The sequence below is a fragment of the Artemia sp. Qi Xiang Cuo genome, chromosome 15, assembly GCF_049724085.1.
Source record: "Artemia sp. Qi Xiang Cuo chromosome 15, ASM4972408v1, whole genome shotgun sequence".
In the NCBI taxonomy this organism is placed as follows: Eukaryota; Metazoa; Arthropoda; class Branchiopoda; order Anostraca; family Artemiidae; genus Artemia; species Artemia sp. Qi Xiang Cuo.
Window position 1 is genome coordinate 34,540,167 of NC_142808.1, and position 23,323 is coordinate 34,563,489.

The following is a 23,323-nucleotide window of genomic DNA, read 5'->3' on the forward strand; positions in this document are numbered from 1 at the left end:
ACAAACAGACCTTGATATTCTTGGAAGCTGGGCTGATAAATGGCTCCTCTCCTTTAATGCTGAAAAATGTCATGTCATTCATTTTGGCAAACATAATCCACATCAGCAGTACCATCTCCAAGGTAACCCCCTCTCTGCAGTTACTGAAGAAAGAGATCTTGGAGTCATTGTTGATCATCAGCTGAGTTTCAGTACCCATGCAAAATCTATATCTTCTTCTGCCTTCCAATCCCTTGGACTTATTAAAAGAACTATCTCTAGCCGGCGTCCTAAAGTATTTATGAAGCTCTACAAGGCACTGGTTTTCCATGCCTTGACATTGGAATGTCCCTGGTGTCCCCCTATTTTAAGAAGGATAGGGAAATACTAGAAAAAGTACAGAGAAGAGCAACTAAGATGGTTGATGGCCTCAAACAAGTGCCATACAAAGAGCGTTTGCGTCATCTGAAGCTTGCTACTCTCACATACCGGAGGAAGCAAGGCGACATGATTCTAACCCACAAAGTCATTTCAAAAAATACTCTTCCTGGTCTCCTTGCTCCCCCAGAACGCCTTGTGACAAGAGGACATTCAATAAAAATTTTCTAGAAGCACTCTTCTATCCGAGAGAGAAGCCATTTCTTCAGCCAACAAATAACCAACTTGTGGAATCAGCTCTCTGAAGATACAGTGTCTGCAGACTTAACAATTGCCTTCAAGCTAAGACTTGACGAAGATTGGCAACAACAGGAGTTCCTCTACAACTGGGAAGCTGCTGAGTCTACAACCTGAATTTAGCAAGCGTTAGCAAGCAAATCACAACAAACAAACAAAAACCATTAGATGTCATCACGGAGCATTACAAGGATGGAAAATCCTTAAATTCGCTCCAAGCTGTGATTCAAGGTAATTCAAGGTAATATGGTTGCATAGGTTAGTTTAATGAATCCAGTGCCAAAAAAATAGTCAAGTTAGGTAGATATCAAAAAGTAGATTGTCGAGAATTGTATACCATATAAATGTTTTTCTTTCTATATTTAGGAAATGTATTTGTAGATCTTTGAAACCTCGTAAATTGGGATTGAGCAAAATTGTGAAGCTTTCTTGTAGGCTACTTCATTTAAGCAGAAGATTTATTTTGCGAGGTTTCAGTTTTACAACATAAGGGGTAAAATTCTACTTTAGCTACTTTCGGCTATCTTGGGAAGGGGTTAGGTTAGAAAAATGAGACTTTCAGGGATGGGTCTACAGGCTAAAGTATGTCCCGGGAAGGTATTTTGAAGTACCTACCTTCACTCCTTCTCCCTCTAGAGGGTCATAAGATTTGCCTACATGACAGGTCTATACCCATTGAAATTTTGACAAAACAACATTTTACCTTAATTTTCAGTTATCAGTTTCTTTTTCTCTGGTTATAGCTGTGAAAATGCAATTTCAGTTATTTGAGCAGAATATTAAGACATAGCCTATAAATAGTTTATTTCCAAAATTTAGGAAATGTATTTGCATATCTTTAAAACCTTATAAATTGGGATTGAGCAAAGTTGTGAAGCTAAAAACAATTTTGTTGTACTTCATCTAAGCAGAAGATCTATTTTGCAAGGTTTCACTTCTATAACTCACATATTTTTAAAGGTCATCAAAGGTCAGGACCCTCTAGAGGGAGAAGGAGTGGAGGTGGGTACTTCAAAATATCTTCCCAGGACATACTTTAGCCTGTCGACCCATCCCTGAAAGTTTCATTTTCTTAACCTAACCCCTTTCCAAGATAGTCAAAAGTAGAATTTTACCACATAAGGAACTTTAAAGATTTCCTCTAGAAGGGGAAGGAGTAAAGATAGTATTCCATAATATATTTCCTAGGACATAGGCTACTAATTATCGTATCCACGTGTATTATTTTTTGAATTCATTTTCAAATAAAAGTATGAAGGGGGTTGCCGTTAGATGAAAAAATTTCGTAACGTCCAAGCTCTTAAAAAGGTAACTTTTTCGTAACTTTTGATAGAAATGTCTCTTTTCAAGGCAGGGTGCCTTTATTTCACTACCAAGAGTGGCACTTAAAGGGGAGGGGTGTTGCCTGTGTAATATGAAAAAATATATTCTTATGTAATCTCATTAAAAATCCTCCCTCCAAATTTTAAAAGATACCTTTTTTATATCTCAATTGAAAAATTTGAAAACCACCCCTCCACATTCATAGATATTAATCAACTGGAACAGTTTTTTTTGCAGCATAAACAACTAAGTGATAGGAAAAAAAATCAAGTTGATCCTGGTGTAATTTTGCCTTTTCTTCTCGAGCAATTTTGTATGATTTTTTACGAGCAATTGTTTTTTACGCAAGAAAAATGAAAATAAACCATAAAATTGATCTTCTTTCACCTAAAAAAAAATCCTCCAGATTGTGGAGGAATGAAACAAATCACATGTAGATTAACCAAAGGTGCATTTTCTCAAGTTCTGACAAGGTTTGCCTTAGCTTGTTTTCAATTTGCCTGGTATTCGGATGTAATTTACGATACTTAGAAGAAAAAGACAAGCAAAGATTATATTTTTATTTAGCAAAATATGGCTAAACAACTTAAAGATATAATCGTTTAGGAGTTAATGTAAAACTTGCTTTTTGTCTAGATCTAAGACACAGCATTTTAGATACTTATACATCTAAGCAAACATAATTAAGTTGGGACATGGTTAACTTGGGAGTTTACTTTTTCCACTTTCTTGCTTTCCTTACAAGGGTAACCAGGATTTCCCTAGAATTTGGGTAAGGAATCGCTCTTCTGACATGCATAAGATCAGTAACAGGTTTCGGATTTAGTCTATTGCGGAGTGGGGTCTTTATCGTTTTTAACTCAGAAAACTGATGCTCTTCTCCAGCACTAGAACGAGGTATACACGTCAATCTAAGCCATGGTCGTCACGTAAGGGGAGAGGGGGGACGGACCCCCAATATTTTGGGTCACTTGGTAAAAATTATAAGTCGGTAAAATCGTGGCGCTTCGTACCGCGATTTTTCCGACGCCGCTAAAAATTTTTTTTTGGTTCAATACAGATCACGAAAATACTGACATGTCACCTACAGAAATTCCGAACTTGATCGGTAAACGCAGCAGTCTTATCGACACCTGCCGTAATTTTACAGATGGTGCCAACAAATTTCCATTTGGTTAAATAATCAGAAATAAAATAGTGACATGATAGGTACCAAAATCTAAATCTCGATTTGTAAATGTAACTGTTTTACCGACTCGTGCAGTGATTTTACGTGTTGTATTCGAAACAAACTTTATGCTAATTATTGACAAAAAACAGTCAGTAAAAATGACTAGCCAGTCGGTATAATCCCCTTCCCCTCCCCCCCCCTGCCAAACATTTTGGCTAGTAACGACAATGATGTAAGCATAAAAGTAGGAAAAATTGTAAGGAAGGATGGTCAGCTCCATCTCTTTAATTGGCAAAACACTTCAAAAATTTCACTATACATAGATTGACATCTAAATCTGGCTCACTTATTATAAAAGGAAAATGTTTCCACTCTGTGTTTAACGTCTTAAGATTTTTATGAGGGACCTCGGAGGGGGAGAGGGGTTATAATGTCAAAAAAGTGATCATGATACTTAAAAGCCTAGCATAAAATCGAAAATTATGGCTCAACTAACACACATTATCCTCAGTACTTGCGTATAGCTTTGGTTATAACCGGTAATTAGCTCATTTTAACTGTTCTAAATATTTTGTCAATATCAGCTGTTCCGAATTCCATATAAATAGAGCAAGTTTTGTTTATAACTTGATATGTCCAACCAATCGGAAGGGGGTGGGTTTGTTACACAAAGAACAATGCATATATCATCTTATAATAGAAAAAACAAATTATAAAGAATATAGCTTCTATTATTATTTACCCGTTTTTTATTATAAATTTTTCTTCCTGACTTCAGCTTTCTCCTTCTCCATATAATTTCAGTATGACTGTTAACCAAAGTATCAATACCTGTATTCGTCTATATATTCATACTGTGTTATACTGCTTGTATATATATATATTTATTTAAAAAAAAAAAAAAAATTGTTTTAACTGAAAGTAAGGAGCAACATTAAAACAAAACGAACAGAAATTATTCCGTATATGAAAGGGTCAGTCCCCTCCTCAACGCCTCGCTCTTTACGCTAAAGTTTTCTATTGTTTTAAAAGATAAAGTTGTGAGACAGAGTCAAACTTTAGCGTAAAGGGCTTTGATGAGAGGACCGCCCCTTTCATATACGAAATATTTTCTGTTCGTTTTAAATTTTAATGTTGCTCCTTACTTTCAGTTAAAATAAACTTGTTTTTTTAATTAATTTCTGAGCGTTATTGAATTAATGCAGCTTTGATTTTGGCCCACCTTACATGAATAATTAAAACGAAATTTGCATATTATTTTTACTTTTTTTTGGCTAAATGGCTTTCTCGAAATTTTGTTCTGACGTAACTTGTGAATTAACTGACGTAACGAACTTCTATATTCGTATATTTTTATTACGTGGATTAGGTAGTTCACCCCCTAGTCAATACCTCACTCTTTACGCTAAAGTTCGAATTTTGTTCGAATCACAAAGGCCAGTTAATTAGAATTAACTGCCAGTTAGAGCTCTTTTGAAAGTACTAAACCAACTTTAGCGTAAAGAGTGAGGTATTGACTAGAGAGCGAACCCCCTCATATACGTAACAATTTCTGTTCGTTTTAAGATTTAATGTTGCTCCTTACTTTTAGTTGAAAAAACTTATTTAAAAAAAATTTAATTTCTGATCTTTTTTAAATGATGCTGAGAAATCCGGCACCCCCTTCATAGAAATGTCCCTTCCCCCAAGGAAACATCCTCCATGGAGAGACCCTCACCCGTAACACCTCCTCTGACCCCCTCCCCCCCCCCCACCAGAAAAAAAATCCCTCCTGACATCGTCTATATACTTTCCATTAACCATTGCGATATGTAAACAATGGGTAAAGTTCATGACTTGCAGCCCTTCCCCCGGGAACTGTGGGGCATTAAGTTATTCTCAAAGACATATTTATTAGATTTTAGACTATGCTTAACAAAATGGCTATCTTTTGATTGGGTGACTTCGGGAGAAAAATGAGCGTGGGAGAGGGCCAAGTTGCCCTCTAATTTTTTTGGTAACTTAAGAAGGGCACTAGAACTTTTAATTTCCGTTTGAATGAGCCCTCTCACGACATTCTAGGACTACTGGGTCGATATGATCACCCTGGGCAAAAAAAATAACGAATAAACACGCATCCGTGATCTTTCTTCTGGCAAAAAATACAAAATTCTACATTTTCGCAGATAGGAGCTTGAAACTTCTAAGTAGGGTTCTCCGATACGCTGAATCTGATGGTGTGATTTTCATTAAAGTTCTATGACTTTTAAATTTTTTTTCCCCTTTTTTCGAAAATAAGGCAAATTTTCTCAAGTCCGTAGCTTTTGATAGGCAAGATTAAACTTGATGAAACTTATATATTTGAAATAAGTATAAAAATTTTATTCTTTTGATGTATCTGTAGGTATCAAAATTCCGTTTTTTAGAGTTTCGGTTACTATTGAGCCGGGTCGCTCCTTACTTACAGTTCGTTACCACGAACTGTTTGATAGTGTGCTGTTGACTGAACAAGATTCAAATTCAACTTATGGAATTTCGGCATTATTAAAAAGGTAGTGTAAAGTCTGTTTACTTTCTTAGCATTCTCACATCATTACAAACGATAATCTCATGAAAGAGAATGTTATCCTAACTTACTATACGAGTAGGCGAAATGGATATTTTCTTATACTAATAACTGAGTTATTTTTGTGATAAAATGTCCGCGTTGTGAAAGAATGTCGATACTCATGTCACTGTAATTAAACTGAAACAGCAGACATTTTTTTTACGGGGAAATAAAATAGATTACTCAGAAAATGCACATTTTATCCATTATTAAAAAGCGTATTGTTACTACTATAACATAAATTCAAAATCGTACCAAAAATGCTACGAACGTAACCTTGGTGGCAACCCTGAGCAGGAATCGTGTTGCCTCTCAACTGGTGCCAAAAAGCGATACCAAACGAGTGAAAAAGCTGTGTATTTTTGCGGTATTTTCGAGAAATACGATATATTTTGATACTTGTAATTCGTATGTGTCACCACCAGTTTTAATAGAAAATAACTTGTTTAATTTCTCCTAGCTTTTCGTTGTAAATGGAATCCAAAGTCTTTTTAAAGATTGGATTTTACCCTGAAATTTTCACAAAAGGGCAGAAAAAGAACAAGGAAGAGGGACACTCCCAGATCCCACCCTATATGAAAGGGAAAAATAAAGTCATTATTGATGGAATCAATTTTTTCCAAATTCCCACTCATTCATCCGTTCCTCATCTCTAATAGCTTGATCAGACTATCTGTTCTCTGGAAAATTAGAGGCATGATATTCTTATTTTTTCTATTTTAAACCATATTAAAAGTTTATTCATTACTTTTTGTCTCTATTACCAGCGCTTTCTCCAGAAGAGTAGTATATACTATCGTTTTTTATCCCATTACCTTATTGTCTGAGCCTCTAATTAACCGGTCCTGAAAACGAAAGAAAAGGCTAGAAGTACCCATCTACACACCCTTGTTTCCTAACACATTTTTTCAGAAAGCGGATATTCCAGACATCTTTCAAAAGATGTTGATGCAAAATTGAAAAACTTTTGCTGGTTAAGCAAATATGCTAAACGGCATTCCCGAATTGAATGCCGAGTTTCCCCCCTTTTGTAAGTTTAGACTCTTGGTACTACAAAAGCAGTTTTAAGACAACCCAATCCCTTAAAATACGTTTCAAAGAAGTAAAGGTAAAGAACAATGCTATTTTTATTTATAGTTTTCTCTAAATTTTCACCTTTTCAAGGGAATATACCATTTATTTGCTGAAAAGAAAATCCTCCACATGGATCAGTTTTTTCAGCACATCCTCACCCTCCTCCTCCAACCCAAAGAAATAAAGGTAGTAATTCTTTTATCCGAAATTACAAGTGACTAGTGCACAAGTTTCGTAACTTTTTTTCTTCATGTATTTCCCCTCCTTTCCCAAAGCTTGACTCCAAGAATGGAAGATCCATAGTTTAAATGACTATGTACGTAATATATACCAAGTGCCCAAGATAATTGGAGACATGAGATATAGGCTTTAAACGACTGCACTTATATACATGTACGACTGAGTTTATGGGGAATTTGTGGCCATTTTTTTTATATTAAAAGTCATTAGTTCAACTTTTATGGGAGGAACAGTGTACGGTGGGACCTTGAGAGATAGCATTATCTAAAAATGAAAGGAAAAGAAAAGAAAAGAGACACGAAAGGAGTTTTTCTATGATCGTGATAATGTTTTAACAAGAATTATCGTATTAAATGTAGTGAAATCATTAAAAAAAAAATCATTCACATTGGTAGACAATGGTCACACTGCATCAGACAGTGTGTCATGCTTGTAAAGGCCTACATTGGGCGAACTGTTTAAAACATTTTGATTCACAAGAATGCGCTCATACAAGGTTGTGTTAGTCTTTACTTTTGACACACTTAACAAGTCATCATTTTAGATACAGCTCCTCATGGCTACAACTAGCCTTTTGCTGACGTTTCAGGCTGACCATGGCGTATTATTTCAACTAAAAAGTGACTTGACCATGACGATTTCGTGTCATAGTTTTTATTTCTATTAAAAAAAAAAAAAAACCTCAAAACTGATATTTCAATTTCAAAATGAAAAAAAGTACTAAATCATTTTTAATCGTCAGAAAACATTACTCCACCAGCATGAAATGTCAATGTAAGTAAATGGTACCAATACACTACTATGCCGACGTCGTCCAAATATTAGAGTTTATTGTATTCAGGTTAAGTTATGTATGAAAATAAAAAGAAGAAACAAATAATAAATGAACAATAAAATCAAATAGCTGAAGAAAATCAAGGGCAGTTGTCAGCCAGTAGAACACTATAATAAAGTGAAAATAAGCAGATATTTCGACAAGGACCTCTGTGAAGTCGTCTTCAGTCCTCGAAAAAAAAAAACACAATAAAAAACGAAAAAAAAACGAGAACTAAACTCCAAACTTTTAAAGTAAACCTCACATGAAAAAATAAAAATAAAAACCAACTGAGTCAAAACAGACAAGATAAATGAAAGACGATTCAGCATTTTGATTGCGCAAGAATCCTTTGCTTAGCAATAGATTTAGCCTGCCTGCAAACTTGATTTTCATTAGGCATGCAGAGGAGGTCTTAAGTTAAACTGAGGAAAAATGTTACATGCAAATTTAATATTAAATTTTTTTAAATTGGATAGCCTATATGGCAACATCTCCTGTGTCTCTATTTATAGCAAGTTCTCTTTTTATATGTTCTTTTGTCTCAATTGCCTCTCTAAAAGATTGCGGTAAGCCATTTACAGTAGATATTAAAGTTGCCTCCTCCTCAAAAATAACTAGATAATCAGGATATTCAAAAATGTGGAGGCCAAAAGAAGAATCAAAATTTTTATTTTATTTTTATATCTTAGGGATTTATCTAGTGAAATTTTTTGTTTGTCGCTGAAACTTGAAAGTTTGTCACTGAGTTTCAGGATGTATGGTATAGTGGCTAAAGATTTGTTTTCAATTGATAGAGTAATTGAAGCAATGAGGATTGGTTCATTACGTTCCTGTTTTACCGTTTTTAGTCTTCTATCTATGATATTTTCGATAAGATTAATTGGGCAGCCGTTGCAAAATAAAACATAATTCATTTCCGATTCTACATGATTACGTGAACAGATTTTTAGAACTCTGTCGACTCAAGAGATTACTATCCCTCTTTTTACAGAAGAAATATATTTGAGGAGAAATATAGATACCAATCATTTTAGGTAGGGTTTCTATATATAGAAAATTTTAATTTAGGAGTTTCTTTTAAAATTAAAGGATCCAAGAAAGCAAGATTTCCTGAATATTCCAGTTCTATTGTAGATTAAAGATTCGGATCAAAACCGTTCAAAAATACCAAAAAATTGTTTAGAGATTTTTGTCCATGTTGCCAAACGGAAAAAATATCATCAGCAAAGCGGAACCAGAGAGAGAGTTCCAAGAAGAAACTATTCAAAGTAGAATGTTCTATGAAGCCCATGTAAAAATTTGCCCGAGACAAAACAGATCCCATCGGTAAACCCATAATTTGAAGAAAAAAATTGTATCGGAAACTAAAATACAAAGAGAATTTGTTGTAAAAGCGAACAAGGGTCAATAGCGTCTCAATTTCTAAGGTTTTATAATCTTAACAAGCCGAATTTTCCTCTAATTTCCTTTGTAAGGCCTGTTCACATTTATGGACATCACACGAAGTATACGTTGAAATTGCATCAAAACTGATTAAGATAGTTTTTACTGTTATACATCGATTTTTTAACTTTTTAGCAAGATGTACGGAATTTTTTATATAAGTTTTCTGTGTGCTTAAAAGAGGCTTGAAAATGGTGGCCAGGAACTTTTCTACACCTGTAGCTGGGGAACTATAACATGCTACGATAGGACGTAACAGAATATCTTTCTTGTGGATTTTTGGCAGACCAGTAAACTTGGGAGCAGCACAAACTTTGGGGTAGAATTTTCTATACATTTGAAGGGTCGTTTAAAATTTTTATTTCTTTTATCAATTCCAGCGTGTATATATCCGTGGGATCAGTTTTTAGTTCTATGTATGGATTTCTATCCATTAAAAGAACATTTGCTTTATTATAATAATCTATGGAATCCATATCACAACTGTGTTTCCTTTGTTTGCTCTTGTAATTACTGTGTTGTTGTCTTTTCTAAAGTTTGGGAGGATTCTAATTTCTTCATTGTTTGAGTTGAAAGCGACAAAGACGGCTTATAATCGACAATACTCTCTAGGAGTTCTCCTACGAGGAGGTCTTGATTTTCAACCTCACTGTGAGAGCCACAAATACCGGACTCCACACTTATATTCAGACTTCATACGTCATGTATAGCCAGTGTGGTCTTAGAATGTATTCAGGTATAGTTACATTTTATAGACGACCTTTTCCGATCCATCTTTGAACTCAAAGGATTGGTGAAGACTCGGAACTCTTTGCTCATAACTGGAACTTGGGTTTAGAAAGTGAACGAAGTGATAGATTTTTTTTATAGAAAGAAAAACGATTTAGAATTTTTTTTTAACTTTCACAGAAAAACCTCTTGTGGAGTGACACTTTCGGGGACTATTCATAGGCAGTGGAACAGTGCCGCCTAAGTAAAGAACGAGTTGGAACAATGTATCATTTATTTATTTATTTTGTGTTTTTTTTTCTTTCAGACCTGGGCACTTCGTATCGAAGGAGTTGTCGTAGAAACTTCTAAAAGGTCTCATTCGACTGGAAATTGCAAGGGCTTGGGCCCTTTTTAATATTCGAAAGTGATTCGAGGGTAATTAACACCCCTTCCAAGCCCAAAATTTCCCCAAACACATCCAATAGAAATTTTGAAATAGCCATTTTGTTCAACATGGTTGAAAGGTATGTCTTTGAGAATAACAAATCCCCCCCCCAGCCCTCAGTGCAAGGGTTGTTTATTTATGCCATGGGGGCTCTCATAGAAAGCGTTGTCGTAGAAACTTAAAAAAGGGCTCATTCGATCGGAAATTGAAAAGGCTAGTGACCTTTTTATTAGTCGAAATTGATTGGAGGGCAACTAACCCCCTGTTCCACTCCCACCCTTTCCCAAACACATCTAATCTAAATTTTAAGATATCCATTTTGTTCAACGTAGTTGAAAGATCTGGAAACTATGTCTTTGAGGATGACAACCCCCCACAGCCCTCAGGGCGAAGATTGTAAGTTATGCCCTGGAGACATATAAGGTTTTTATAGAAAGTATTGCCATATAAATTTTAAAAGGAGCCCATACGGTTGGAAATTGAGAGGGTTAGTGTCCCTGTTGATAGTTGAAAGTAATCGGAGGGCGAATTCCCCCTATGCCCTTCATTTCTCCAAACCCTTTTAATCAAAATTTTGATGTAGCCATTATGGTTCAACGTAGTTGGAAGTTCCGGAAATTATGTATTTCAGGATGACAAATACCCCCCCCCCTGTTGTAAGTTATACCCTGGGGGCATAGGGCATATACGCTTTTTATACAAAGCGTTGTCATATGAACTTCGGAGAAGGCTTATTGGATTTGTAATCAGAAGCTCTAGTGCCATTTTTTAGAGTCAAACTTATCTGAGGGCAGCTACCCCCCCTATCCCTCCAACCACACACGTAGTATTGTCCCGAAATGCATCTAATAGAAAGTTTTAGATAGCCATTTTATTCAAAATAGTCTAAATATAATATAACAAGGCTTTTAGGGTCGATAAAACCCCCCAGAGTCTGGGGCCAAGGGCTGTAAGTTATGCCCGGGGGTATTTAAGGTTTTTATGGAAGGGATGGTTGTAAAACCTTTAGAAGAGGCTCATTTGGATGAGAATGGAAAGTTCTAGCTCCCTATTTAAGAGTCCAAAGTGATGGAGGGGAGCAAGCCCCCCCCCCTCAACTAACCCCCTTCATAAAACGAATTTTATTAAAATTGTGAGATAGCAGTTTTGCTCAAAATAGTCCAAAAAACATATAATGATGCCTCTAGGGTTGAACAACCCTCCAGTACCTGGAGGATAAGGTTGTAAGTCAAGCCCTGGGGGCATATAAGGTTTTCATGTTATGGGTGATCGTATAAACTTCAGATGGGACTCGCTTGATTTTGAATTGGAAGTTATGGTACCCTTTTTAAGAGTCAAGAGTTATTTAAGAGCAACCAGCTCCTACCCACACTTATCATTTCCCCAAAGACGTCCGATTAAAATTTGGAGATAGAAAATTTGTTCATTGCGGTCGAAGGGTCCGGAAATTATGTTTTTGAGGAAGACAATCCCGCCCCCACAGCTCTCAGGGCAAGTGTTGTAAGTTATGTCCCGGGGCATATAAGGTTCTTATAGAATAGGGGGGTCGTATATACTTCGGAGGGGACTCATTGGATTAGTAATATGAATTTCTAGTACCCTTCTTAAGAGTCAAAGTGATCTGAGGGCAGCTATCCCCCTCAACGCGTCGTTTTTTCCCGAAATACATCGAATCAAAATTTTTGAGACAGTCATTTTATTCAAAATAGTTCAAAGATCATATAACAAGGCTTTTGGGGTTGGTAAAAACCACCCGAGTCTGGGGGCAAGTGTTTTAAGTTTTGCCGCGGGGCATTTAAGGTTCTTATGGAAGGGATGGTTTTTCAACTTTAGAAGAAGCTCATGTGGTTGAAAATTAAAACTTCTAGTTCCTTTTTAAGCGCCGAAAGTGATGGAGGGCGTTTAGCTCCCCCCCCCCACAGACAAATTCTCTTTTCACTTAACTCATCTGGGTGAAATTATGATAAAGCAATTCTGTTCAAAATAGTCCAAAGAATATATAATAATACCTCTAGGATTGACACCCCCCTCCAGCGCCCTGGGGATATGGTGGTAAGTTATACCATGAGGGCCTATTTAGTTTTTATGGAATGGGAGGTTATATAAACTTCAGATGGGGTTCATTGAAATTGGAAGTTATAGTGCCCTTATTAAGAGTCAAAGTGATTTGAGAGCAGCCAGCCCCCTCCCTCCAAGCTCATCATTTCCCTTAACACCTCCAACAATAATTTAGAGATAAAATTTTTTAATCGTAGTTGAAGGGTCTGGAATTCATGTCTGTGAGGAACCCCCCCCCTCCTACAGCTCAAAGGGCAAGTTTTGTAAGTTATGCAATTTGTTCATTGTTTAAATATAGTATATGTTATTGAGAAGAGGTATGCATGTTTGACTTCTATTTTCCCAAATTACGAAGGGCATTAAGATGAATCTTTCAGGGAATATTGAGGGGAGTCTTGAACTACATCATGACATGTTATGTGTATATGGACTGTCAAACGGGTGTCCCTCAGGAATGACTAGGTATTTTGATTTAGAGTTTTCAGGAAATGATAAGGGAGATGATCAATTGACCAAAAAGGTAGCCTAATATTTGCACGCTGTTACTACTACAACTACTGCTGCTTCAGCTGCTACCAAAGGTACTATTACTACTACCGCTACTATCACTTAAAACTAATACTTCTGTAGCAAGTACTATTAAGGCTGAGGATATTGAAAACAATATCAGAGGCAACGCTGTAGCGTTGCCTATAGTAAAGGCCATACGGCTCCAATGTTTTATTATTATTATTTATTATTTTTTTTCCCAGAGGCACTTCATATGGAAGGAGTCGTCGTAGAAGCTGCAAAGGGGGCTCATTCGATTGGAAATCGAGAGTTCTAGTGCCCTTTTTAATAGTCGAAAATGATTGGAGGGCAACTAGCCCCTCCCCCCACGCCCATAATTACCACCAACACATCCAAACAAAATTTTTAGTTATCTATTTTGTTAAGCGTAGTTGATTTCCAGATATAAAATATATTTTTGAGGAGGATATCCCCCCACATACCTCGGGCCAAGGTTTTTAAGCTATTCCCTTGAGCAATATAAGTTTTTTATAGAATGTGTTGTCGTAGAAACTTCAAAACAGGCTCATTCAATTGGAAATTAAAGAACTAGTGCCCTTTTTAATAGTCGAAAGTGGTTGGAGTGTAACTAGCCCCCTCCCCCCCCCTCACGCCCATCATTTCCCCAAACACATCCAATCAAAATTTTGAGTTAGACATTTTGTTTATCGTAGTTGATTTCCAGATAGAAACTATGTTTTTGAGGAGGACACTCCCCCACAACCCTCAGGGTAAGGGTTTTAAGTTATGCCCTGGGGGCATATAAGGTTTTTATAGAAGGTGTTGTCGTAGAAACTTCAAAACATTCTCATTCGATTGGAAATTAAAGGGCTAGTTTCCTTTTTAATAGTCGAAAATGATTGGAGTGTAACTAGCCCCCTTATCCCACCCATGCCCATCATTTCCCCAAATACATCCAATCAAAATTTTCAGATAGCCAATTTGTTAAGCATAGTTGATTTCCAGATATAAAATATATTTTTGAGGAGGACACTCCCCCACAACCCTCAGGGCAAGGGTTTTAAGTTCAGCCCTGGGGCCATATAAGGTTTTTATAGAAGGCGTTGTCGTAGAAACTTCCAAACAGGCTCATTTGATTGGAAATTAAAGAGCTAGTGCTCTTTTTAATAGTCAAAAGTGGTTGGAGTGTGACTAGCCCCCCCCCCACGCCGATCATTTCCCAAAACACATCCAATCAAAATTTTCAGATAGCCATTTTGTTCAGCGTAGTTGATTTCCAGATAAAAAATATATTTTTGATGAGGACACTCCCCCACAACCCTCAGGGCAAGGGTTTTAAGTTATGCCCTGGGGGCATATAAGGTTTTTATAGAAGGCGTTGTCGTAGAAACTTCAAAACAGGCTCATTTGATTGGAAATTAAAGACCTAGTGCCCTTTTTACTAGTCGAAAGTGGTTGGAGTGTGACTAGCCCCCTCCCCCCCCCACGCCGATCATTTCCCCAAACACATCCAATCAAAATTTTCAGATAACCATTTTGTTCAGCGTAGCTTATTTCAAGATAGAAAATATATTTTTGAGGAGGACACTCCCCTAATACCATAAGGGAAAGGGTTTTATGTTATGCCCTAGGGGCATATAAGGTTTTTATAGAAGGTATTGTCGTAGAAACTTTAAAACATGCTCATTCGATTGGAAATTAAAGGGCTAGCTCCCTTTTTAATGGTCAAAAATGATTGGAGGGCAACTAGCCCCCCTCCCACGCACATCATTCCCCCAAACACATCCAATCAAAATTTTTAGATTGTCATTTTGTTCAGCGTAGTTGATTTCCAGATAGAAAATATGTTTTTGAGGAGGATACTCCCCCACAATCCTCAGGACAAGAGTTTTAAGTTATGCCCTGGGGGCATATAAGGTTTCTATAGAAGGTGTTCTCGTAGAAACTTAAAAACATGCTCATTCGATTGGAAATTAAAGGGCTAGTGCCCTTTTTAATAGTCGAAAGTGATTGGAGTGTAACTAGCCCCCTTCTCCCCCCCACGCCCATCATTTCCCCAATAACAACCAATCAAAATTTTGAGATGGCCATTTTGTTCAGCTTAGTTGATTTGCAGATACAAAATATATTTATGAGGAGAACACTCCCCCCCAACCCTCAGGGCAAGGGTTTTAAGTTATACCCTGGGGGCATATACGGTTTTTATAGAAGGCGTTGTCGTAGAAACTTCAAAACAGTTTCATTCAATCGGGAATTAAAGGGCTAGTGCCCTTTTTAATAGTCGAAAGTGATTTCTGGGCAACGAGCCCCCCCCACGCCCATTATTTCCCCCAACACATCCCGTCAAACTTTTGAGATAGCCTTTTTGTTCAGCGTAGTTGATTTCCAGATAGAAAATATATTTCTGAGGAGGACACTCCCCCAGAGCCTTCAGGGCAAGGGTTGTAAGTTATGCCCTGGGGGGCATATAAGGTTTTATAGAAGGTGTTGTCGTAGAAACTTCAAAAAAGACTGATTCGATTGGAAATTAAAAAGGCTTGTTCCCTTTTTAATAGTCAAAAGTGATTAGAGGGCAACTAGCCCCCCCCCCACGCCCATCATTCCCCCAAACACATCCAATCAAAATTTGGGATAACCATTTTGTTCAGCGTAGTTGATTTTCAGATAGAAAGTATGTATTTGAAGATGACACTCCCCAAACATCTTCAAAGGCTGGTCGGTATTTTAATCCCGTGGGGTACGTATGGTTTTTATAGAAGATGCTACGATGGAAACAACAAAAAAAGCTCCTACGATTGGAGAAACAAAGTGCGAGTTCCATTTTCCTTTATCGGAAGTGAGTTCCGGGCTACGGGTGTCCCTCAGGAATGACTAAGTATGTTGATTTAAAGTTTTCAGGAAATGATAAGGGAGATGATCAATTGACGAAAAAGGTAATATTTGCACGCTACTACTACTACAACTACTGCTGCTTCAACTGCTACCAAAGGTACTATTACTACTACCACTAGTATCACTAAAAATAGTACTTCTGTGGCGAGTACTACTATGGCAGAGGATATTGAAAACAATATCCGAGGCAACGCTATAGCTTTGCCTCTAGTAAAGGCCATACGGCTCCAATATTTTATTACTATTATTATTATTTATTATTTTTTTCCCCAGAGGCACTTCATATGGAAGGGGTCGCCGTAGAAACTTCAAAGGGGGCTCATTTGATTGGAAATCGAGAGTTCTAGTGCCCTTTTTAATAGTCGAAAATGATTGGAGGGCAACTAGTCCCCCCCCTAATGCCCATCATTCCCCGAAACACATCCAATCAAAATTTTGAGATAGTTATTTTGTTCAGCGTAGTTGATTTCCAGATAGAAAATATATTTTTGAGGAGGATACTCCCCTACAACCCTCAGGGCACGGGTTTTAAGTTATGCCCTGGGGGCATATAAGGTTTTTATAGAGGGCGTTGTCGTAGAAACTTCAAAACAGGCTCATTCGATTGGAAAATAAAGACCTAGTGCCCTTTTTAATAGTCGAAAGTGATTGGAGTGTAACTAGCCCTCCTCCCACAACCATCATTCCACCAAACACATCCAATCAGAACTTTCAGATAACCATTTTGTTCCGCGTAGTTTATTTCCATGTAGAAACTATATTTGTGAGGAGGGTAATCCCCAACAACCCTCAAGGCACGAGGTATGATATATGCCCATGGGGCATCCCAGGTTTATATAGAAGGCGTTGTCGTAGAAACTTCAAAACAGGCTCATTCGATTAGAAATTAAAGGGCTATTGTCCTTTTTAATAGTTATAAGTGATTGGAGGGCAGCTAGCCCCCCCCCACGCCCATTAGTCCCCCATAAGTTAACAATCAAAATTTTGAGATAGCCATTTTCTTTAGCGTAATCAATTTTATCACGGAAAATATGTTTTTGATAAGGGTATTCCTTTAAAACCATCAGGGCAAGGGTTTTAAGTTATGCCTTGGGGGCATATAAGGTTTTTATAGAAGGCGTTGTCGTAGAAACTTCAAAACATGCTCATTCGATCGAAAATTAAAGTGCTAGTGCCCTTTTTAATATTGGAATGTTAGTGGACTGTTACTCGCACCCGTCTCCCTCCCCTTGCACCCCGCATTTCCCCGAACACCTCCAATCTAAATTTTGAGATAACCATTTTGTTCAGCGTAGTTGATATTCAGATAGAAAATATATTTTTGAGGAGGACACTCCCCCACAATCCTCAGGGCAAGGGTTTTAAGATAGGCCCTGGGGGCATATAAGGTTTTTATAGAAGGCGTTGTCGCATAAACTTCTAAAAAGGCTCATTCGATTGACTATTCCACTAATCCATATATGAAAGGGGCTGTCCCCTCCTCAACGCATCGCTCTTTACAACTAAGTTTGACTCTTTCTCACAACTCTGTTTTTTAAAACAATAAAAAAAACTCTAGCGTATAGAGCGATACGTTGAGAAGGGGACAGCCCCTTTCATATACGGAATAATTTCTGTTCGTTTTAAGTTTTAATGTCGCTCCTTAATTTCAGTTAAAAAAAAACTTGTATTTTTTATTTAATTGTAAAATAAAACTAACCATCAATGATGTCTGCAAACCTAAGAATTTTGTTATCATCCTACACAAGATGATATGAGATCTAATCCACGCACCCCAAAACTTTTTTGTAATCTTTTGTATCTTCTCTCCAGTCTTTCTTGGTGGGGTGGTCTCTGATCTCCCCACCCGATATTTTTTCCCTCTCCCTAAGGCATAAAGAAAAATATTTTGCTACTTTTATAGGCTAAATCTCTTATCCAATTTAAACCAAGGTCCAGGTCCCTAATATAAATATAAAGACGCCAGAAATTATATTCAGTGGATTTGCATAGGATTACTAGAACCAGCAAAAGAAAATAGGCTATTATTAATTCCACTAATATAAGTCAACACTGAACAGCAGATTGAAGATATTAGAATCAAACTCTAGTTCTTTGACTTTATTGAAATGTGAACAAGGTTTAATGAAAATCAAATACTGTTTGAGAAGAAAATTTTGGCACTCTCTTAAAATTAAATTCTGTTTTTGTTTGTTCATAGAGGAATAAGACCCTAGCAGTTATATTACTAAAACAGACCTTTTGACTTTGCTTCTAATAATAAAATATTTACACATAGGTGTACGCAATTCCAATTATTCAGGACAGTCCAGGGTCACGAAATTTTTTCCCAACTTAGTTCCCCTTTTCTACAGGTATTTTAATAGATGATCAATAAACCCTTGAGAGTTTCAAAGTAAGGATTTTTGCCACGACGCAGCGCAGTGCACTATTGAAGTTTGTTGCTGCAAATGATGCAGTGGCCATATTTCAAAAACCTTCGCCTAATTGATAAGTTAAGTTTTACATCTTCTTATCTCAATCACCACAAAGACTCCGTAGGCTATATTCTTATTATTTTTCTCACGAAAATAATAAAATACAATCGATGGTCATAGAAAGCTAAAAAAGGACAATTGTTAAGGGTAAAAATGTATTCGAGAGTAAACGAGGGTAACAATTCCAATATTCCAAGGACCCTCTAGCCTCAAATGACATTAGAACAAAAATTCATAATATAAATTTTGCTGAAAGCGACCAAGAGGTCCAAATATTTGCCTCCAAAAGGTGATGTAATAATCGTGACTCAAGAAGTAGGTCTTTCGATTTTTTCAAGTAGCACGTGTTAAAAACAGGCTTCAGAAATGCATTTCATAAAAAATACGAGCTGCGTCTCTTGATGTAGCGTCAAGACAAATGGTCCAATAATGCCCAGCATTACGGAGATTTAATAGGTGGCAATACTAGTATTAAGTTAATAATTGTTTAAAGTTTGGCCTCATTGTTCATTTTGATTCAGGCTCGTTTTTAAGTCCACTTTTTAATAGTAATCATTAGATTTTGTTTTTCTTTTTTGTATAATTTTCCTTAAATCACAAAACTTGTGATTGAGCCACTTGTGTCCCATCCAGCGCAGTTACCTATTTTTATATCGAAGTTTTCTTTTTCAGCACCGGATGTATTTCTTCATACAAGGCTTTTGGGCATGATATTGATAAGGTCACGCTAATGAAGATATTTTGCCAAATAAAAGCGTGACAAATGTTATCCTTTTTTTGCTTAAAATTACTCTAAACTCAAAATTCTTAGGACTAAAAATAAAAAAAAAACTTAGGATTATAATTTTTCTCCGGATGAGTAGGCCAACATTACCTTTCAGCCAAAAAATCTAACCCCCAAGCAACTCCCTCAGCATTCCAGGTTGGATTAAACAGACATCGAATGATTGCTACTTCTAAAAACGACGCTAAGTTAATGTCTGCTAATGATGATTCTTCGGAATTACCGTCTATGACCGCTGAAGAGCACCTATAAAAAAAAAAGATAAATAATAACAGAACATGTAGACATCTCAGTCAAATTCTAATCCTTTTTCACTTCATCTCTATATTGCAGAGAAACGTACGAGGTGGGATTGTGTGAGCTGGTTATCTGACAGTTCGTGCTAACGAACAGTTTTTAAAGATCAACCTTTGCCAATTGTACCAGAAAGTCTAACAGGTTTTTTTTTTTATAAGAATAGCTGCATAAAAATAGTCTGATTTTCATGGTGATTTAGAATATATGAATTGTGTTAATTTTAAATTCACTTATCTGAAGCTATTACAATAAGAAAGCTCACCCGATAGAATGAATATTTTGAGAAAAAATTAAACCCACACGTAACGGTAGAACCAATCGTTCTAAGCTGCTTCCAGATGAGAGAACGTGTCCCTCTGGGACCAGATAGTATCGCTGCGGAAACAGTAAATGTCGGCTCACAAGATATTGTTCAGCTATACAATAGTATTATATCGACCATCTGGTCCACTGGATATGTCTTTTAGCAACAAAAAGGCTCGAATACAGAGTGTGAAAGCTACTGGCCTATCAGCCTGACAAACCACCAAACCAGAATTCTGACAGCCTAGGTAGAATCCAAGCAAACGTTCCAAAGGCCAAAGACTGACTACCGATGAATTTTGTCTTATAAATTCTTGTCAACCTCCAAAGTCCTCCAGGGATGCGTCCTTTCCCCTCATTTGTTCGACCTATTTTAACATGCAATCATCTCCCTGATACCCGCCTATTTATGGGACAAAAATATTTGAATAATACTTGACAAACTAGCGTGTGCTGATCACATAAATCAGCTATCTATGACCACCCAAAAACTCTAAGGCCAGGCAGACAGCATCTCTCAAGCAACGAAGCCGTTTGGAATGCCGATTAATACAGACAAAAGTTAGGTCATGGTTACATAATGCCAGGAATTTAACCCCCCTCTCTATAACAGTTCATAGTGAACAAGCAAAAAAAGTCAGTTGATAACCATGCCTAGGCAGTCTCTTAACGGTTGATGATTGACATGCTGCCTACATTAAACATTGCTTGTTTCATGCACAGATAAGAAGTAAATAAAGCCCTGAAATTTATTATACAACTTCAACCTCACCGCATTAGTTTTGACTTAGTAAAGAGTGACGTGTCTCGAATACACCAGATATTATCTTTCCGTTACACCTCTTCTGATTGCTAAGAGGTTATGTAAGGAAGTATCATTAGACGACACAAACGCCAAAGCCCAAGAATGATTTTGGGCAGTTACTCAGGGGGCTTCAATGAAGTATGTAGTTAACATTCTTGGTTTAAGATCCATATTTCGTAATTGCTACCTTGAGAAGCTCTTACCAATCAAGTTTTATGAACATCAAGTATTAAAATATAAAATTTGTAGTGAATGTTAACCAATTTGGGAGAGTAATTTAATCGTTCAAGATTTAGACAGATTTTTGAATTATCAACTTGGTAGATGTGATGAAAGACTTTAGAGCCATGGCTAATTAGAGTAAATCTAAGATAGATCTGTTAAGACTAATGAGTTCTGTGTGCCATTTAAAGTCAATTGAAGACCAAAAAATGATTCAAAGACTTAAGACTGACCATGTCCACAGAACTTGCAGGCAAATGGACGACTGAGATTGTTCATATTATATGAACCTTGCCTATTGTTAAAGCCCAGCAGAAACGATGCGGGGCGACCAAGATTCTTAGGTTGACTCATGACTGACAATATCCACTGGACTTGCTGGGAAGCGGGTCCTTTGGCTCTGTGGCCACAGATTTTCCCTATGGGAAAAGAGACTGGAATCAGAATGGGATTGTGACATGGATTTTAGGTTGAAACCTTAGCCCAACATGTACCTGAACTAGCAGGGGGAATGGATCACTAAACCATTTTGAGGAGAACCAGGTGCAACCTTTATGTATCTATGAATCTGGTGGGGGGGGGAGTGGTTGTGGATCATATTAAGGGTTTTGAAAGGATGGTTGCTTGTCCTCCGATTGATTTTGGCTGCTTGAATGGGCAGTAAAACTTTTAAATTACGATCAAATGAGCATAATTACTTACTTTCTACGACTATTTATTCTTTAAAACTAGGCCTTAGAAAAAAAATCCAATATTTATAGTAGGCCTTTGATATATTTATAGCTGTCAAAGCCTATAATATTTAAAGGGATTCTTAGAAGGGGCAAAGCTAGACAACCAAACACAAATGACAAAACAAGGATTAGACAAGCTTTAATCTGGGGTAATGAAAGAATCGGATAATGAAACCAAATTTTAATCAAAATATTTGTAACCAGCTTTCTCTCTGCTTTACGCTTACTCTATGACTGGTATCAACGGTTATACGTAACTTATAAGAGTTGACATTAGCACTAGTGATGAAAAGATCACACAACGCCTTCTAGCGTTCGGTATTTCTTTCTATTTGGTTCACTTCGTAATTGTGTTATTTTTCAGAAACTGAGATTAGACCCATACTACTACACCAATTTTGTCATTTACATTAAATGCACTAATTTTTCCTGTCTTTTACCACTATGAAATTGCCAAGATATGCAAAACGCTAGATGGCACTGGTTTTTTTTTATACTAGCGTCTGTTTCCACTCTTATAAGTGGCCGATAATTATTGAATGGTACCAAAATAGACGTATTCCGTCACTTATAAAAAATATAATAGCATATGCAGACGATATTGCCAAAATTTAAATAATAAAAATGTGGACAATACTGCGGATTTTTGGTGAAGCTATAAAGCTATTTATTCCCTGGACTATAACAATCATAAATGTACCCTAATGTAGGTTGGGATCCTGTGGTATCTTTGAACTTAGATGCAGACACAGGTTTGCTAGGATCTGACAGTCTTGGACGGAACATATTTGCTCTTGCTTTGTATATTGACGAAGACCGTCCCAATTCGGATTCTGGGGAAGATGTTAAACGAAATATGACCACATGTTCATCTTCAACACTAGATGTTTCTTCAGCTATGCTGTCATGAAGGTCTTTGGAGATAGTTACCTGTGCCTAAAAAAAAATACTGCAATAAATTTTCAGGTCTTATAGAATTTTATAAGATTTGAAAAATAAGGTGGCCAGCAGTTTTTCTTGAATCAATTGAAAGCAAGAACCGAGGAACTAATTTCTGAAAGTGTACGGATTTTAGGGGTACCTAATCTATAAAAATGGTAAAACCAGACGAATTTCATGCGATTAAAATGAAGATATGGATAAATTGTAAAATCCCTGAGATCGTGGGGGTGATGGGAACTAGGCCACAAGGCTCCCTGCACACAAACGTGACCAGTAAATCGTCTCTCTGCTTCATTTTTATCAATTTTCGCTTATCTTGATTTATAGTTAAAGTTATCTTTTTCATTTTATTGTGTTTTACCACCTTTTTTTGGTCTAAAAAGGTTTAAGCAGACTTTTAATTTTGATGGGTTCCTACTTCTATGTTTAAGCAGTTAAAGTAGATAGACCATCAAACCAAAATGTCTACAAAACCAATGTTTTGAGGAATCAGTTTTAAATATCATGCTGGGTTATCCCAACAATAACACTTGCTGATTTTTTTTTTCAGAAAAAGACTCAACACAGGATTTTTCCACTGGAAAACCAGATTGTAAATTCATACTCTGGATTCTAAAATGTGCAGTTTCACTGACATTCTAAATCATATAGATAAATTCAATTTCAAAAACGTCAAATCAGCCCAGCTTTAGCGTACCACACTTGAGAGAAAAACATACTGAGCCCTTTCATGTGAGCTAGCAGGAGGAGTGGTGCCAAAGTATCAACCGAGGATGGACGGGACCTAAGTGCGAAAGGAAGGGATAAAAAAATTTTTCCATGTAAGCACTAATT

General features: G+C 36.8%; 1 protein-coding gene across 2 annotated transcripts in view; it reads right to left on the reverse strand.

Annotated features, from left to right (window-relative positions):
- Window positions 1–23,323, reverse strand: part of unc80 (unc80, NALCN channel complex subunit) — a 380,168-nt gene that overhangs the window by 246,962 nt on the left and 109,883 nt on the right. For both annotated transcript variants that reach the window (XM_089101793.1, XM_089101792.1), the window contains 2 exons: window positions 22,248–22,483; window positions 19,277–19,432 (listed from right to left, as the gene is read on the reverse strand). In XM_089101793.1, coding sequence (XP_088957919.1) covers window positions 19,277–19,432; window positions 22,248–22,483 — 392 coding nt within the window. The remainder of the gene's footprint in view (window positions 1–19,276; window positions 19,433–22,247; window positions 22,484–23,323) is intronic.